Source organism: Pelophylax lessonae, assembly GCF_965119305.1.
Source record: "Pelophylax lessonae genome assembly, chromosome: 6".
In the NCBI taxonomy this organism is placed as follows: Eukaryota; Metazoa; Chordata; class Amphibia; order Anura; family Ranidae; genus Pelophylax; species Pelophylax lessonae.
The window spans coordinates 68,315,651-68,335,778 of NC_138773.1; the positions used below are offsets into that span (position 1 = coordinate 68,315,651).

At 43.7% G+C, this 20,128-nt stretch overlaps 1 protein-coding gene across 3 annotated transcripts in view; it reads right to left on the bottom strand.

Moving 5' to 3' along the window:
• Window positions 1-18,979, bottom strand: part of PIGQ (phosphatidylinositol glycan anchor biosynthesis class Q) — a 59,117-nt gene extending 40,138 nt beyond the window's left edge. Inside the window, exons 1-2 of one of the 3 annotated variants that reach the window (XM_082261078.1) lie at window positions 18,889-18,979; window positions 1,137-1,782 (exon numbers count right to left, since the gene is read on the bottom strand). In XM_082261078.1, coding sequence (XP_082117204.1) covers window positions 1,137-1,777 — 641 coding nt within the window. In that variant the 5' untranslated portion in view covers window positions 1,778-1,782; window positions 18,889-18,979. Of the gene's footprint in view, window positions 1-1,136; window positions 1,783-10,758; window positions 10,869-13,796; window positions 13,929-18,888 lie in introns of those variants that run through there. The other 2 variants (XM_082261077.1, XM_082261076.1) reach the window with 2 other exon arrangements.
• Window positions 18,980-20,128: the final 1,149 nt, after the last annotated feature.

The following is a 20,128-nucleotide window of genomic DNA, read 5'->3' on the forward strand; positions in this document are numbered from 1 at the left end:
CGTCAAGAAACAGCTTTGAAGCTCGTTTTTATGACGCCCTGTGTGCATGGAGCCTTACTGTAAGGCCCCTACTTATATTTGCGAATGGGGCTGTCCCGTGATTGCATGCGGGAGACCCAGCAGTGACAGATCCACCACCAGGGCTGATCACTCGCAGGCAATCTCTCCATGAGCAATTACAAGTAAGCGTGTAGCGGTCAGCCTTCCCTTTCTTTTTAATTGGGGCTGCCTCCAGCAGCTAATTAATGGAAACCCCTGCTGGGTCTCCCATATGTAATCAATAACGATCCCATTTGCAAGTGTAAATGGGGCCTTAAACAAGTCATAGATTAATCAATTTTTTTTCCTTCCACCGAAAATCGCTTGATTCCACCATCAACACAACCAGTGTTGTTGGGGGAATGCCTTCCGCAGCACTACTGTATTCTACCTGCGGTGGGGTATGGGAAGCCTTTCTAGGCCGGCAGAATACAATGATTACTGCCAGTAGCAGCTGGCACGAAATGCATGTAGAAAAATCTGGCAGGCTGGTTGTACCAAAGTCGATTGACTTGGGTACAATAAGCCTCCCCAAACATTGATCGAAATTTGGCCGGTCCCTCTGAACTGGCCGAATATCGATCCAGGTATGGCCAGCTTTAGTGGGAACTGGGAAGAATTATAAAGCAGCTTAACTTAATTACTGCTTTTCTTAAAAAAAATCCCTAGTACTTTATAAATGTACTTTGCCCTGCACTTGCTCTTGGCTATGATGCATGTGAAGTCCCATTCCTTTAAATAAAGGTGGTGGAGGAAACTGCAGAGAAAAGCCTATCACATGACCTGTTAAAGTAATGTGACAAGTCCTCCTTTGATGTTCTCTGCAGTATTAAGAGCAAACCACAGGACACCAGAGGCTCCATATTGTTCTCCGTTTTAACTAGGGTATTAAGTGACTGCCATCACTGTAGTAAATGGCGTATATCATTGGCCAACACTATTCTAACAAGCATTGGGCCACATCAGACTGCTGCTCTTGGTATGAGGAGTGCCACAAACATTTGTGTTCATGTTATGTGGCATTAGCCCTACCAGACCCTCAACAAGGCCTTTTACTATGCCAGAACCTCTGAAGTCCATTAGAACTCGCCTCTTACCTGAGATTACATATGCTGGTGATCAGTGAGACAAAAAAGGAGATGCCGGCACACAATGGCACAGACGCCTGCTTGCTCAGTTCCACAATAATACTGGCCTCCACCCCTTCAGACTGCCAGTGCGTTAGGTTCAATGGCCCCTCATCATACTTGTCCTTGGCAAAGAGTGGCTGGTGTTTGGCCACAGTATTAAACACAGCAGTGATCTCGGAATATTCAGAAGTAGAGTGTAACTCGGACAGCATCAGCTTCCTCTGGTCATAGTACACCAAGATCACATCCTCTGGCTCTTCGCCTTCCATCCTCTCTAACTTGCAATCCCAGAACTTGCTAGTTGCCTCCCGAGCGATCCGCAGCCAGGGCTGGTGACTGAAGATACTGCCCAGCTCTCCCAGAAAATTATCCATCATCTCATCCTTGTCCTTGTCCTTCTTGCTGTGGCTCCACGTCCCTATTACAGAGAGGCTCAGCCCGGTCTTCTTCTCCATCTGGCTCAGATAGCGCCTCACATTGGCTGGGATAAAAGGAAAATGCATCGTGGCCAGTACTACAGCAGACCTGTGCTCTGCCAGCCAGCGTCCAATCAGAAGACCATTCTCTGCTCCCGAACAGCAGGTGGGGAAGAAGATCTTAATAGCCATAATGACTGCAAATAAGCACAAATATAAGAATTCAGTTTAATCAATAAACTCTGTCCTTTTTAGAAGTACATTTTACGTATGAACAATTATTTGGGGTAATTAAAGGAAACCTGTTATGTATTAAATAGGGATGCACCGATCCGACTTTTTTGGACCCGATACCGATACCGATATCTGGCGTTGTGAAATCGCCGATACCGGAACCGATCCGGAGCTACACACAAAGCAAGCGGCTGCAGTACAGAGCAAAGCCGCTGCTTCATGTGTACGGCTCCTCCATTCACAGGCAGAGTGCATCTGACATCACTCCGCCTGTGAGCCGGTGTTCCGTGAAAAAAACCTACCCGTGAGAAATGCATACCCTCGTCACTTCCGGTGCACCTACGTCACCACTACGTCATTGAACAGCTGAGGAGCTGACTAGTGCGCATGCACGGAGGGTATGAAATGATCACGGCAGTGTGTGTAACGCGGCGGTTACATTAAAACAGCTCGGCTGAAATATGAGTCATCTCCACTCCTTTACCTGTCACTTCCCTGATCTGGGCTAGTAAATATAAAAGCGGCGGCGGGTGTATGAAAAGATAAATCACGGAGCCGAGATCTCCGTTCATTTGGATTTCATACACCCGCCGCCGCTTTTATATTTACTAACCCAGATCAGGGAAGTGCCAGGGACAGGAGCGGAGATGACTCATATTGCAGCACAGCTGTTTTAATGTAACCGCCGCGTTACACACACTGCCGTGATCATTTCATACCCTCCGTGCATGCGCACTAGTCATCTCCTCATCTGTTCCATTAGGTATCCGTGGCTGTGAGCATGCGCACTGCTGCGCTGCTCAGCTGTTCCTGGCAGGAAGTGACGAGGGTAGGTTTTTCTCACGGGGTAGGTAATTCTCACGGAACACCGGACCTATACAGAAAGTAGTGGCTTCCATCCCATACTACTACACCAAGTAAGGGATGGCTGAGCCGTTACTTAGCAAAAACGGATCGGCCAGTGGATCGGTCAATGTTACCGATCCCCCGATCCATCTAAAATGGCCATATCGGCGCCGATATCCGATCCGAATATCAGATCGGTGCATCCCTAGTGTTAACAAGCCTCATGTTTTCGATTGCTAGAAACTCACATGTCTATGGTAAACATAAGGGCACAGACCATGAAGCCAGGACTAACTTGCATGCATGTAAGCAGGACATTACAGCCCACCCTGTTCCTGGAAGAGAGCAGAGAGGGATCTGTCCACACTACAGGAGAGCATGCACCAGACTTTCAGCACCAAGGATGCTTGTGATGAGAGGTTCTTTAGAAAGCAGAACTGCACTTTTTTTATTTAATCACTTAAGCCCTGGAAGATTTTACCCCCTTCCTGACCAGGGCCTATTTTGCGATTCGGCCAATTGCGCGGTCGTGCGAAGCTGTACCTAAACGAAATTGACGTCCTTTTTTTCCCACAAACAGAGCTTTCTTTTGGTGGTATTTGATCACCTGTGCGATTTTTTGATCATGCGCTATAAACAAAAAAAGAGCGACAATTTTGCAAAAATACACAAAAAAACAATATTTTTCACATTTTTTTATATGAAATTCCCAAAAAAATGTAAAAAATCTAAATTTTTTAACATTTTTGGCCAATTTGTTTTATGCTACATATGTTTGGTAAAAAGAAAATTGCAAAAAGCGTATTTTGATTGGTTTGCGCAAACGTTATCGCGTTTACTAACAAGGGGGAAAGATTTTTGTCATTTTTGTTTTTTTTTTTTAACGAGTAATGGCGGCGATCTGCGATTTTTTTTGCGGGACTGCGACATTGGGGTGGACAGATTGGACCCTTGACTGACATTTTTGACACTTTTGGGGTTACCAGTGACATTATTGCAGTAATCAGTGCTATACATATGCACTGTTACTGTAAAATTACACTGGCAGTGAAGGAGTTAACTGTATTGGAGAGGGAGGGGTTAAGTGTGTCCGAGGGGCGTGTTTCTAACTGTGATTGGACATGGCTACTGGTGTAAGAACAGAGATCAACGGTCCTCCATAGTAGAACCGTGTGATCTCCATTCTTACACAGGGAAGAATGACAGGCGGCTGTGTTTACATGAGCCGCCTGCCTCTCTTCCGGTGTAACGGACGATCGCTAGTACTACGTCGCTTTGCGTGTGAGGGGCTGACCGCCACAGTAAATAGTCGTGCGGCGGTCGGCAAGTGGTTAAAAAAAAACATCTTCCTCTGTTAAAAAAAAAAAAAACATCTTCCTCTGTTAAAAAAAAAAAAACAAGTTTTTAAGTGTTAGGTACTCACCTCTCTCTATGCTTCAGTGCGGCACTACATATCCCCCTCAATCTCTGGTTGCCAGTCCTCTTCCAGCTTGGGGTGGGGACTGGGAGTTTTTTCTAACTTAAAGTTGGGCTTTAGCCCACGTTCACATTGGTCTGATTTGACATGCCGACTTTTCAGCGCTGCACCGATTGCCGAAAGTACTTTCTGTACTACTTTTGGTGATTTGGGGGGTGGGGCGATTTCCACAGACATCTGTGCAGGAACCCGCACAGATGTCTGTGAAATCCCCCCCAAGTCGGACTGAGATGCTGGCTTGATTTCAAAATGGCCTCAGTGTGAACCTTAGCTCAACCACTTCCCAACTGCCCGCCCACAATGTAATGTGGGCAAGCGGGCGGTGTAGGCAAAAGCGACGTACCTGTAGGTCACTGCCTACTTCCAGGTTTGGGGTACGTGCCCCCCCCCCCCCGGCACATGCTGTGATTGTATACAGTGGTGAGCATGTCAGCAAATCCTGCTGGCCAATGATTTACAGCAGGGACCTGCTAACCAGCAGTGTCCAATCACAGCCCAGATCTCTGTGTTGACAAGCAAGACAGAGCTCTGTATAGAGGGAGCGATCTCTCTGTTTCTTATCTCTGCAAAGCAGGAATGAGAAACTGAGAGATCTCCTAGTAAAATCAGCACATATTACACACATTGCACATAGTTAGGCACACATTTAACCCCTTGATCACCGTAGATGTCAACCCCTTCCCAGCCAATGTCATTAGTACAGTGAAAGTGTGTAGTATTATCACTGATTAATGTATTAATGTCACTGGTGATGTCAGTGGCAGTTAGCCAGTTCCCCCAGCGTCAGTAAGTGTCAGATTTCCCACCACACTATCACAGTGCCATTATAAATCACTGATCGCCTCCATTAGTAACATAAAAAAAAAAAAAATCTAATTCCAATATACACTATATTACATGCACCATGAACTTTAATGGCATCCCAGTCTTAGTCCATAGGGTTCAATATTGAGTTGCCCCACCCTTTGCAACTATAACAGCTTCAATTCTTCTGGGAAGGCTGTCCACAAGGTTTAGGAGTGTGTCTATGGGAATGTTTGACCATTCTTCAAGAAGCGCATTTGTGAGGTCAGGCATTAATGTGGAAGAGAAGGCCTGGCTTGCAATCTGGGCTCTAAATCATCCCAAAGGTGTTCTATCAGGTTGAGGTCAGGCCAGTCAGGTTCCTCCTCCCAAACTCGCTCATCCATGTCTTTTTGGACCTTTCTTTGTGCACTGGTACGCAGTCATGTTGGAACAAGAAGGAGCCATCTTCAAACTATTCCCACAAAGTTGGCAGCATGAAATTGTCCAAAATGTCTTGGTATGCTGACACCTTAAGAGTCCCCTTCACTGGAACTAAGGGGCCAAGCCCAACCCATTTAGCACAGCCCTGGTGACAAGCATTTAGCACAGCCCCCGTGGGAGGAAAGTGCCTTAGTGCATGCTGGGATACTGTAAAAATGCCAAGGGCACATGTGCTCGGGGTCTTTCAGCTGGAGAGTGGGGTCCCAGAGGGAGGGGGCGGCTGTCCCTCCTCTGTAGAAGCTGCCATGCGGCCTCAGGTGGTTGACCTGAGGGCTGGAGAGTCAGATAGGAGCTGAACCCAGATATCCTGCAGAGCTGACTGGACACTGGAGAGGATCTGATTCTGCCTACAGTAAGTACAGATCTGTGTCATGGGGCCTGACCTGAGAGGGCCACCCCTTCTGTGGAAGAGTCAGTGGATGGGTGTCAGTCAAGGGATGCTAGAGAGTGTCCTGAATATAATGTGTTGCAACAAATCTGCTGCTAGAGAGAGCAAGAAGACCTAATTCATCCATACAAGTGGCAGTATGGTTAAAGCAGTGTGACTGCTTCCACAAGTAACCTGGTGAGGCCAAGTGAGAGTTGACCTTATCTACTGTATATAGCTAAAGTTGGAGTACCCCACTATTCCCTTCTCCCATCCAACTTTCACAATAAATATAAAACCAAAACCCCTGGACTGTTTATTGAGCCATTGGGAGTAAGGATGGATGAGTGAACTGTACCCTAAGTGACTCTCTGCAGGTAATCAGAGGAGGTCAAAGAAGTCATCACACAGCAAGCCCTATGGGGACAGTGCTACAATAATAAGAGTTTATACGACTGTATAAAAAAAAACCCCCAGCAATTAAACACCAAACACGCCCATGCTACAAGATTCAGAAAGCTAATAAGACACATCAGACCTCCTAAGAGAAATATACATAGTGTTTAGTTATATCATATTCAAACTGTATCTACATTCCATAAATCCTACTGTCATAGAGTTACCTTCAAGTGGTTCTATGATTGCAGCTAATATACCAACATCAGATCTCCTAAGAGGAAAATACATTATATCTAAACCATATTTTATTTCTGACTAATTATAATTTCACTCTCTTCAATAACTTGTTGGTTGTTGGGTTGTGAATTCTTGTCAGATGGAAATATGGATGTATTTAGAACAACTGGCATTAAGAGTATGTCTGCTTTCCATAATAAAATACTCCAGTGTACATACTTTATCAACACAGCCCTTGGATCCTTTGATTGAGTTTAATTAGTAATGCAAGAATCGTAATGGATTTTTTTAAAAGATACACCTACCAAATTACCAGAAGTATTGGGACACCTGCCTTTATACGCACATTAACTTTTATCCATGTCTTTATGGTCTTTGTTTTGTGCACTGGTGCGCAGTCGTGTTGGAACAGAAAGGGGCCATCCTCAAACTGTTCCCACAAAGTTGGGAGCATGAAATTGTCCAAAATGTCTTGGTATGCTGATGCCTTAAGAGTTCCCTTCACTGGAACTAAGGGGCCAAGCCCAACCCCTGAAAAGCAACCCCACACCATAATCCCCCCTCCACCAAATGATTTGGACCCGTGCACAGTCCAAGGTTCATAAAGACATGGATGAGTGAGTTTGGGGTGGAGGAACTTGACTGGCCTGCACAGAGTCCTGACCTCAACCCGATAGAACACCTTTGGGATGAATTAGAGTGGAGACTGCGAGCCAGGACTTCTCATCCAACATAAGTGTCTGACCTCACAAATGCGCTTCTGGAAGAATGGTCAAACCTTCCCATAGACACTCCTAAACCTTGTGGACAGCCTTCCCAGAAGAGTTGAAGCTGTTATAGCTGCAAAGGGCGGGCCAACTCAATACTGAACCCTATGGGCTAAGACTGGGATTACATTAAAGTTCATGTGCGTGAAAAGGCAGGCGTCCCAATACTTCTCGTAATATAGTGTATATAGCATAGTTTGAAAGCACTATAACTTTCAGGCAAACCAATCAATATACACTTATTGGGATTTTATATCAAAGACATGTAGTAGAATACATTTTGGCCAAACTTTATGAAGAAATTAGATTTTTTATTGGATATGTTATATAGCAGAAAAAATGTTAGTCTTTTTTTGTTTATACTGCAAAAATAATAAACCCAGTGGTAATAAAATACCACAAAAAGAAAGCTGTGTTTGTGTGAAAAAAATTATAGAAATTTCATTTGGGTACAACGTTGCATGACTGTGCAATTACCAGGTAAAATAACGCAGTGATGAATAGCATGAAGGGGGTAAGCTAAGCTAGACAACCAGCTAGCCAGAAAATGAATAATATCAAAGATAAAGATATTTAACATGCTATTAATAGGAAAATGTTCATTTCTGACTGGAGTCTCCCTTTAAAGCATTTGGATCAGTCAGACCGACATGACATCGCTCCTGCACATGTGTGGGAAATCATTTATCTTGGCAGATGCAGAAATTGTACATTGTGCTGCCCATGCGCACCTCAGTGTACATTGCAAACAGGCAGGAAAGAATACTTTAATGCACAAGAGACATAAGGCTCCATTAAATAAACAAGCACACCAGGGTACGGATGCTTAACCACTTCTGGTCCGGATTTACCCCCTTAAAGACCAGGCCATTTTTTTGCGATACGGCACTGCGTTACTTTAACGGACACACAAACAGAGCTTTCTTCTATAAAAAAAAACACCTAATAAAAAAATTTAAAAAATCTACTTGTTTCATCAATTTAGGCCAATATGTATTCTGCTACATATTTTTAGTAAAAGAAAAATCCAAATAAGTGTATATTAATTGGTTTGCACAAAAGTTATCACGTACTGTATATAACATCTCTTAATTAATCTATTTAATCAATCAAATCTAATCTGTAGGGGGTTGTATTGCGCTTCAGGGTGTTGAACTTCTTGCTCATACATTCACTTTTCTTCTAGTCCCAAATAGTAAGTATATAAACGCTATATTAGTGTAACACTCTATTTTTTCTTTTAAATATCTTCATAATAAAACAATCAATAATATATATATATTTAAAGTGCTGGTGTGCTTCTATAAAAGTCTATATTACAGGTGAAGAGGGGTATTGTATTTAAATGATTATAAAGTGCTTTTGTGCATCACCTCAAATTCAATTAATTCGTGCTGGTAAATAATAAATAGATATGAAGTGCCTTTTATCCAATTAAACATATAAAGTGCTTATTTTCTAAAGTGACCAGGTGCGCCAATAAATAAATATTCAATAAAGAGTGCTTCTGTTTGAGTCTTAAACAAAACAATTAGTGCCAAATAATATATAAGTGTCCAAATAAAACTAAAAATAAATAAATTCAAGGTGATCCGTAGTGATTTACTATATCTTCCTCCACCTTTACTTTCCATGTCTTGGGTTTCTTCAGTGAATACACTTCTAAGTGTCCTAAATGCTCACCTTAGTGAGGTAAATAATACGCCTGTATCACTTGACCCTCAGTGCCTTTGGTTCCTCTTATCCCAGCGCCGTTCGTGTCCTTATTGGGTGGTCTCCGTCTCTCCTGATTAATGGGGGGTCCCTTCTCCTGGATGTCTGTATCTCTCTTATGGGGACTTGCCTATGGTCCTTCCACTCTCGACTCTTTAATTATTTTGTTTACTCCTTAGGGCCCCAGCACCAAGGGGAACCCACCATCGAGGGAGATTTACAGCCCATAAGAGGTCTTCTTGCCGAGGCTGAACCTCGGAAGGCCACAAGGAAAGGTAAAATTTATTTTTAATTTTTATTTTTTTTTCCTTCTTTCTTTCTTTTCTTAAAGTTGTCCCTTGTCCGGAGCGAGGACAAAAAAAGAAAATAAAAAGGTTTGGGTACCTGTCAAAACTAGGTACCCCCCTCCAAAAAAAATGACATGCCAAATGTGGCATGTCAGGGGGTTAGGACTACCTAAAGCGGAAGTTCCACTTTTGGGTGGAACTCCGCTTTAAGGAAAACACCCGTCACTCAAAAAACTGCATAAGTTTCTTTTTTGGCAGATTACAGGCGTTTTACTGCTTTTCATTGGTCACTGGTCAACTCAAAGCGCTTGCACAAAAAGCTGCAAAAGCGCTCCAAAAACACCTGTAAAAATAGCAACGCCTAGATGCGAACGGCGCCTTAACCACTTGCCGACTGCCTAACGCCGATCTACGTCGGCAGTCAGCCCCTCACAGGCAAAGTGACGTAGGGCTACGTCTCTAGCTTGTGAGGGTCTAGGAAGCGAGCGCGCGCCCCCGGAGGCGCGCTCCCGCTCCCGCGTGGTCACGGACCCCCCCGCGCGTGTGACCGGCGGACCCGATGTCCGCCGGTCACTCGGCGATCGGCGGGGGAGAGGGAGAATGTCAGGCAGCTTGTGTAAATAAGCCACCTGTCATTCTCCTTGCTGTTAGGATACTGATCACTCGGATCTAGTATGTAGATCCGTTGATCAGTGTCCATACAGCTCAAGCCCCAGCCAATCACAGTAGAAAGCACGCCCCTAGGGATACACACAGCCCCTCCCTCCCAAATAAAGTTAACCCCTTCACTACCAGTGTATTTTTACAGTAACAGTGCATATATATAGCACTGATTACTGTAGAAATGTCACTGGTAACCCCAAAAGTGTCAAAAATGTCAGTCAAGGGTCCGATCTGTCCGCCCCAATGTCGCAGTACCGCAAAAAAAAATCGCAGATCGCCGCCATTACACGTTAAAAAAAAAAACAACAAAAATGACAGAAATCTTTCCCTTTGTTAGTAAACGCGATAACTTTTGCGCAAACCAATCAAAATACGCTTTTTGCGATTTTTTTTACCAAACATAGGTAGCATAAAACAAATTGGCCGAAAAAGTAAAAAAATTTTGATTTTTAAATTTTTTTTTGGGGGAATTTCATATAAAAAAAATGTGAAAAATATTGCTATTTTTGCAAAATTGACGCTCTTTTTTTGTTTATAGCGCGTGATCAAAAAATCGCACAGGTGATCAAATACCACCAAAAGAAAGCTCTGTTTGTGGGAAAAAAAGGACGCCAAATTTGTTTAGGTACAGCGTCGCACGACCGCACAATTGTCCGTTAAAGTCACGCAGTGCCGAATCGCAAAATACCCCCTGGTCGGAATGGGGGTAAAATCTTCCGGGGCTTAAGTGGTTAAAGCACATTATTTGTTTACATTAAAGAAAGATTGGAACCCCTGTCAGGTTCTTATTGCAGTCTGTATCTCCCATTCGGGAGATTCACTCTATTCTCTATTTGTCTTGTTTACCATTATCACTGAAAGTCAAGGAAAATCCCAAAATTTGGGTTGTCACCAACACATGAAAACAGAAGAAATCTTCCAATGTGAACATTAATTCAGGTGACAGCCAGGGATTCCCTTATTTTGCAGGGATTTGTTGTTACTTCCTGCTTTGGCTATGGGACAGGAAGTGAAGGAAAATCCCCTGAATGGGACAACAGATAGCAAAAAAAAGCAACAGGGATTATATTATAACTCTTTCTTACTTTATCAAAAAGGAAAAAAACGTGTGCATTCAGTTCTAAATTAAAGCGGAGCTCCACCCAAAATGGCAAGTCCTGACTGTTTGCACCCTGGTCCCGTCCTCTGTCACATTTGGCACTTTTTTTTGGGGGGGGGGGTGGCAAACTCTGAGTATTTCCTGGCCCCTCCCCCTTCCTTTTTGGAGACACACGGGTCCCAGAAGACAGAGGGACCAGTCAGAAAGCGCAGCGTGGCTTGCCCATGCGCAGTAGGAAACCGGCTGTGAAGCCTGAAAGCTTCGCTGGCGGTTTCCCCTAGTGAAGATGCCGGCGCTTGCACCCGAAGCTGACTGACGAATCGGCTCAGGGTGCCGACATCGCTGGATCCCTGGAGACAGGTTAAGTGTCCTTATATTAACCACTTGCCGACCGCCGCACAACTATTTACTGCGGCGGTCAGCCCCTCACAGGCAGAGCGACGTAGGTTTACCTCGCTAGCCTGTGAGGCTTCTAGGCAGCGAGCGCGCGCCGCCGAAGGCGCGCTCCTGCGCAGTCATGGACCCCGCCGGGCACTCGCGATTGTCCGTGACACCGGAAGAAAGGCAGGCGGCTAATGTAAACAAAGCCGCCTGTCATTCTTCCCTGTGTAAGAATGGAGATCAGACGGTTCTACTATGTAGGACCGTTGATCTCTGTTCTTACACCAGTAGCCACAGCCAATCACAGTTAGAAGCACGCCCCTAGGGACACACTTAACCCCTCCCTCTCCAATACAGTTAACCTCTTCACTGCCAGTGTAATTTTTACAGTAACAGTGCATATGTATAGCACTGATTACTGTAGAAATGTCACTGGTAACCCCAAAAGTGTCAAAAATGTCAGTCAAGGGTCCGATCTGTCCGCCGCAATGTCGCAGTACCGCCAAAAAAAAAAAAAAAATCGCAGATCGTCGCCATTACTTGTTAAAAAAAAAAACAACAAAAATCTTTCCCTTAGTTAGTAAACGCGATAACTTTTGCGCAAACCAATCAAAATAAGCTTTTTGCGATTTTTTTTACCAAACTTATGTAGCATAAAACAAATTGGCCGAAAATGTTAAAAAAATTTGATTTTTACATTTTTTGGGGGGAATTTCATATAAAAAATTTGAAAAATATTGTTATTTTTGCAAAATTGACGCTCTTTTTTTGTTTATAGCGCATGATCAAAAAATCGCACAGGTGATCAAATACCACCAAAAGAAAGCTCTGTTTGTGGGGAAAAAAAGGACGTCAAATTCGTTTAGGTACAGCGTCGCACGACCGCGCAATTGTCCGTTAACCACTTGCCGACCGCCGCACGACTATCTACGTGGGCGGTCAGCCCCTCACAGGCAAAGTGACGTAGGTCTACGTCGCTCGCCTGTGAGGGTTTAGGGAGCGAGCGCGCGCCGCCGGAGGCGCGCTCCCGCTCCCGCGTGGTCACGGACCCCCCCGCGCGCGTGACCGGCGGACCCGATCGCCGCCGGCCACTCTGCGATCGGCGGGGGAGAGGGAGATAGTCAGGCAGCTTGTGTAAACAAGCTGCCTGTCATTCTCCTCTCTGTATGAGAGCTGATCACATGGATCTACTATGTAGATCCATTGATCACTCTGCATACAGTTGAAGCCACAGCCAATCACAGTTAGAATCACGCCCCTAGGGACACACACAGCCCCTCCCTCTCAAATAAAGTTAACCCCTTCACTACCAGTGCATTTTTACAGTAACAGTGCATATGTATAGCACTGATTACTGTAGAAATGTCACTGGTAACCCCAAAAGTGTCAAAAATGTCAGTCAAGGGTCCGATCTGTCCGCCGCAATGTCGCAGTACCGCAAAAAAAATCGCAGATCGCCGCCATTACGCGTTAAAAAAAAAAACAACAAAAATGACAAAAATCTTTCCCTTTGTTAGTAAACGCAATAACTTTTGCGCAAACCAATCAAAATACGCTTTTTGCGATTTTTTTTTACCAAACATAGGTAGCATAAAACAAATTGGCCGAAAATATTAAAAAATTTTGATTTTTACATTTTTTTTTGGGGGAATTTCATATAAAAAAAAGGGAAAAATATTGCTATTTTTGCAAAATTTACGCTCTTTTTTTGTTTATAGCGCGTGATCAAAAAATCGCACAGGTGATCAAATACCACCAAAAGAAAGCTCTGTTTGTGGGAAAAAAAGGACGCCAAATTCGTTTCGGTACAGCGTCGCACGACCGCGCAATTGTCCGTTAAAGTCACGCAGTGCCGAATCGCAAAATGCCCTCTGGTCGTTTAGCAGCCAAATCCTCCGGGGCTTAAGTGGTTAAAGTCCCTCAGTGCCGAATCGCAAAATAGGCCCTGGTCAGGAAGGGGGTAAAATCTTCCGGGGCTTAAGTGGTTAAAAGTCAGCAGTCACAGTATTTGTAGCTGCTGACTTTTATTTTCTTTTGCACAGACTGGAGCTCCTCTTTAAGCCCCCCCACCAATCATCAGACAATCATACGATATGACCGCGCTGCTCACGTACACAATTTTTGGCAGATTTTAACCCGCTATTGATTGCAAAAACTCACAAATGACGCATCAACCTGCCATCAACAAATTCTATATGACTCTCATATCTGTTGGTGTGTGGGTGTCTGCACCTGTTTACTCGTTCTTGCAATTAAAAGTTGGTTAATCTGCCTGAAAGTGATTGTGTGTGTGTCCAGCATTCCAATACAATCATCTGACAACCAGGCTCTGTGTGAAATGCAGCTCTGTGTAATAAATGACACTGGAACACAAGGCTTGCTGGGACATGTAGTTCCCCAGCTACAGGTCTCACCCCAGTAAGTACAATCCTGTGCACATAAAGCCCCCCTCACCTGAGTTCACAGAATGCCCGGCCTCTCCTCTGTGCACTGGCACATCCCCGTCCAGGCACTCTAAAGGTTAATTAGTGGCATTAGGAGGTCACTGTCCCCGCAGACTGACATTTTCAGCCACTTCCGGTTTCTCCACTTCCGTAACTAAGTGACGCGGTCCGCTGTCTAAAGTGTCCGGGGAAAACTATGCACAGTGTCTCTTTGTTCCGGGAGAAAGGATGGCTGAATACATTATTGTGTCTCAGTATAGGGCAATACCAACAATTAAACGAGTGCTTCTCCAATTGTGTCTGGCTTTTTATTGGGGGGATTCTAAATGTCATTATTACTTTTAGGGTTTGTGATGAGCAAACACCATTATCTTGCCCTCCTCTGGAGGGGGTTATAAAGAGGTACTGTCACTTGTCCATTATGGGTGAAGTTTAATAAGCCAACCACCCCCAGCAAGTTAACCACTTTACCACCGGAGGATTTTGCTGTCTTCCGTCCAGGCCACTTTTTGCGATTCGGCGCTGTGCGACTTTAACTGACAATTGCGCGGTCGTGCGACGCCGTACCCAAACGAAATTTACGTCCTTTTTTTTCCCACAAACAGAGCTTTCTTTTGGTGGTATTTGATCACCTGTGCGATTTTTACTTTTTGCGCTATAAACAAAAAAAAGAGCTTATTTTGAAAAAAATAACAATATTTTTCACATTTTTTTATATGAAATTCCCCCAAAAAAAAATGTAAAAATCAAATTTTATTTTAATTTTTGGCCAATTTGTTTTATGCTACCTATGTTTAGTAAAAAAAATTGCAATAAGCGTATTTTGATTGGTTTGCGCAAAAGTTATTGCGTTTACTAACTAAGGGAAAGATTTCTGTCATTTTTGGTGTTTTTTTTTTAACGCGTAATGGCGGTGATCTGCGATTTTTTTTGCGGGACTGCGACATTGCGGCGGACACGTACCAGTGACATTTTTACAGTAATCAGTGCTATATATATGCACTGTTACTGTAAAAATGACACTGGCAGGGAAGGGGTTAATTTTATTGGAGAGGGAGGGGTTAATGTATGCCTGGTGCTTACTGACGTGTGGGGGGGGAGGCGACTGTGTGACAGAAGGACAGATCGGATGTCCAGCTATGCTGAACACTCCGATCTGTCAGTCCCTGTCACTATGGAGATCCGCCCGCTGTGTTTACACACAGCGGGCGGATCTCCAGACTCGATCCCCGACGATCGGGGCAGAGCAGCGGCATTCGCCGCTGCTCCTCCCCTGGCCCGACTCCCGCTGTGAATGAACACAGCGGGAGCGAGCCTCCGGCGGCGCGCGAGCGCCGCCCACATGGGGCGGAGTCCAGCGACGTAGGTCTACGTCGCTGGTCGGGATCGCGGCACTTTGCCGCAGTAGCCTCCATGTGAGGCTAAAGTGGTTAAACATGCAGGTCCATACTGATAACCCATTGCAGTAGTCCACCTTGAGGCTGGGTTCACACGTATGTGAATTGGATGCGGAAATTTCTCAATGGAGCCCATTTACACAGCTCCAGAGCGGCCACGCAGGTCACTGGAAAGGGTCCTGTGCGTCTTTTAGTCAATTTCAGGTCCAAATTAAGGCAAAAATCTGAACCTGATTCGCACCTGAAACAGTGAACGGGACGCACCGGACCCCTGCTGTGACCCACACCACAGCTACTGTGAACCCAGCCTGAGTCAGCTCTGGTGTTGGATGGTGCCAGCGCTAGGGTTGCCACCTCATCCCTTTAAACTCAAACACATATTAATTACACAGGTTCTATGTCTGATTAAGGTTGTAATTATCCTTTTCCAGACCGCCCCTCGCATATAAACTGCGACAGGGCAGCCCTCCTGGGGGCGAAATCATGTACCTGTACGTGATTTCTAGTTCAGGGTCTGGGGTGCACACACGACCCGTAACCACAGCCAATCAGTGGGTCCAGCTGACCCGATATTTGCTGGCACCCCGCAATCAATCCCGAGAGAGGCAGAACGGTGGTCTGTCTATGTAAACAAGGCAGATCGCCGTTCTATGAGAGGGGAAGATGGAGATCTTGTGTTTCTGCTCAGCAGGAACACAGATCTCTGTCTTCCCCCAAGCAAAGCACCACAGTTAGAAATCTAAACTTGGTCCCACTCCAAAAATTGCGCACGCGTGTACAACTGCGAAAAACAATGTAAATTTTATTATTCATAGGCGACGCTTTAAAAGTCTTTACAGGTTACCACTTTAGCTTTACAAAGGAAGTCTGCTTCTAGAATTACTGCTCATGATCTGACGTTCACAGCGATACCTAACATGTGTGGCATTATTGCGGTTTGCGTGTGTGCAGGAACGACACCCGTTTCCGACTTTGCATGCAGACATGGGAGGATGGGGGGTGGTGTCTTTCTTTTTTTTTTTTTTTTTTTTAATTAATAGTTAACTTTTTTTTTTTTTTTACACTGTTTTAATTTTTTTTTTAATCACTTTTATTGCTGTCACAACGTTCTTGTGACAGCAACAGGCAGCGACAGGTACTCTTTTTATGGAGAGATCTGGGGTCTATAAGGCCCCAAATCCCTCCTATGCACTTAAAAGCATTCAAAACACCAATATTGGTGTTTTTGAATGCTTTTGATTTTAAAAACTGGCGCCAATGGTTCCCGAGTAAACCAGAAGTGATGTCAAACATCATCCCGGTTCAGAGGCCACCCCCTCAAAAATGCCACCCCAGGAAAACGTCTTATTTGTATTGCCCCTGCCTGTGGGACCAAAACATCACTTTTGTGGTGGCAAATAAAGATTTACTTGATACTGATGGTGTGCCAGGTGATCACTTTACATACTGTATGTATACATATAATCTCCTAATGTGTCTGGTATTGTGAATGGAAGTCTCATTATTCACGCTTCAGTGAGGCTGCACCCATACAATGAAGAACCTTCAAACAAAAGGAGGTCCTGGAAGAAATCTAGTAGATAGCCATAAGGGTGCCACACCAATGGTGATCGAAACCAGATACTGCTATTTAAATATTACAAGATAAAAAAAATACTACGTGTTTCACACGCTCCCTCTTCATCAGGACTTGTAAACTCCTTCAAGTTTGAAAGTATTTCGATTTAGATATCGCATCAAATTTTTATACCAGCAGGTAAAGTTAAGCTGGCCATACACTATATGCCTTGTTGGTCATAATGTCTTACCAACAAGGCAGGATAGCATGATGACATTTCTGGGAGTTTTCCAGCCAGGCTTCAGGAGGTACATAAATGGTGTACACCAGTGTGTCTCAACCTTTTTTCAGTCAAGGCACCATTAAAAATAATAGACAATCTCAAGAGGCTGGTCTACACCTATAGCAAGGGCATTATTAAACCGTAAAAGAAACTTGGAGTTTATCATTGCTGTCATCTGGTCATAATGTCCTAGCAACAAGGCAGTATAGGATGATGACATTGCTGGGAGTTTTCCAGCCAGGCTTTAGGAGGTACGTAAATGGTCTACACCTAGGTCAAGGGCAATATTCAACCATAAGAGAAACTTGGAGCTTGTCATTGCTGACTTCTGGTCATCATGACCCTCTGATTTCCATATTTTTAGTCACTGGACCAGAAGTAGCAACATAAGGCTCACACTCTGCTACTGGAATGCATTGCGTTAAAGAACATCAGAGATCCTGTTCCAAATGAATGGGCTGGTAATGCACCTCAATGTCCATGAATGCAGATCTGCACCATTTCTGCCAGTGTAATGCATGTTATGCGTTGGCGAATATTGCACTGTAATGCATGTCAGTCTGCAAGCTGCATTGGGGTGCGATTCTGAATGAATGACACTACATCCACACTTCATCGCACCAATGCAAGTAGCATGTGTTCCTGTGTGTGCAACACGATAGTGCGAACTGAGCCTAGGACATCTGATTTCTTTACCTTTTCTCACCAGCCCCTATTTATCTCATAACGGGATACTTTAAGGCAGGCATTCCCAAACTATGGCCCTGCAGCTGTTGCAGAACTACACATCCCATGAGGCATTGTAAAACCCTGACATTCACATACATGACTAGGCATGATGGGAATTGTAGTTCCTGAACAACTGGAGGGCCATAGTTTGGGAATCCCTGCTTTAAGGCCTTACTTAGACCAGCGCTGGCACCCATAGTCCATGAATGAGCACCATGTTTGTGTGGCTTTAGATACCAGATGTTGCCTGCAGGAAGCCCATTCATGGCTGTTGAAATGCAGCGGCTGTATGGCTGTCAAATTGGGACGAGCAGCTGCTTCCGAATAGATAGGAATTGGCTGCTTGCAAGCGGTATCTGTTGGCTAAAGCCGCACAAACAAGGTGCTCATTCATGGACTCTGGGTGTCAGCACCAGGCGGAATGAGTTCTTAGAGGGACCTACTTTGAGATTGCCCCTTGGTTCATCAATAAACTGCCTGCTGGTTATAAGTCACACATTATAATGACAGAACAAGTCATTTGCACATTTTTTTGTATTCTTAATTTTAAGATGAATCTTTAGCATTCATTTTTTTCATTGTTGTTTTGGATAGAATGTGAAAAGGATTAAACCTTCTGTCAGGTTTTTATTATTGCTGTCAGTGCCCTTTCTGAGTGATTCCAACTCTTGTCTCTTGTGACCACTGTCACCGCTACAGAAAGTGATAAGAAATCGTGGCTAAATAATCTCCCCAGTTGCGGTTACCAAAGGCAACCAATTTACCTGAATGGGGCTGGGTTTTGAGGGGTTAAAACAGATGGTGTAGAAGCTGAGCACAATAGAAGGTACTTTTTGGAATTAGGACTATGTACCTGAATAGAATTTTAGGGTCACTTCTTATAGGTACGTTGATGTTTGGTTGAAATTAGCATTATCTTTTAAAAGCAAAAGAACAAAAAATGAAATTGATTTTGGGGTCAGTAACCCTTGTCAACATATATACAGTATATGTTTTTTACATTTTACATACATATAATAGCAGTAATATATACAGACTCACAAATACACATATATATATATATATATATATATATATATATATATATATATATATATATATATATATATATATAAAATACATTTTGAATACTTACAAACTGGTAGTAACGGCAGAACAGGCTTTGACTCCTGATAACCCTGACTGATAATGGCCCCTCCTACTGACTTTAGTGCCGCTAAGAAACCGCCCAGTGTCCTACAGTTAGTGTTGATGGTGTCAATATGGTGTAGAGATAAGTGAGTGGGTAAGCCTATAATTTAGAGGAATGTGGGCTGGGCTCCTAGTCCTGTTATTCCTACCACAAACATTAGAAAGGTTAATTGAAAAGAGTGGTTGTAAACCTTTACACATACCCAATGAAGGGACTATCCTCGGGCGATACACAGAAATGAAACAAATCCTCCTACATATGTTGTATTTGTCTATCTGCAGTCTTCTCTTCTCTACATCAGTTCACAGTGCTAAATTATAAAGCTTGTTTGAGAGTTCAGAAAAAAGGGGGCAGAATGCTGAAGTTACACTCTGCAGGGCTCAGTGGGGAGAGCTCTGAGAGCTGATTGGAGGGAGGGGACACACCCCCTTCACACAACACACAGGAACAGAGCTGAGGCTGCATTCACATCTGAGCTTAGTGTCTTTGAGCATTTTTCCAGCGTTTTTTTGCACGTTTTTATGTGCGATTTTGGTGAATTTATTTGCACATTTTTACAGCATGTTTGAGCTTTGGTGTTTTTTTATTTGCCAAAAGAGAAAACTATTATCTGTTTCATCATTTGTTGCTAGGTGTTTTTTAGCCTTTTCATTAACTTTTATTTCTTTTTTATAATTATTATTATTCATTTATAATTTTTTTGTTAGGGTAAGGGATAAGAGTTAAAGTGTTTATAACCCTAAAAAAATGGATCCTGTTCCTTTAAACACTTGCCTACAGTGCACTTTCACCCCCTTCCTGCCCAGGCCAATTTTCAGCTTTCAGCCCTCTCACACTTTGAATGACAATTGCGCGGTCATGCTACACTGTACCCATATGACATTTTTATCATTTTTTTCACACAAATAGAGCTTTCTTTTGGTAGTATTTAATCACCTCTGTGTTTTTTATTTCTTACAAAAAAAAAAAATGAAAAAAGACAGCAAATTTTGAAAAAAAAAAAAAAAAGTTTTCTTATTTTCTGTGAGTAAAAAATAAAATTTTATTTAAAATAAATACATTTTTCTCCTTCAGTGATGTGCGTTGATGAGGCGGCACTGATGGGCACTAATGAGGTGGCACTTATGGGCACTGATGAGGTGGCACTTATGGGCACTGATGAGGTGGCACTGATGAGGAGGTA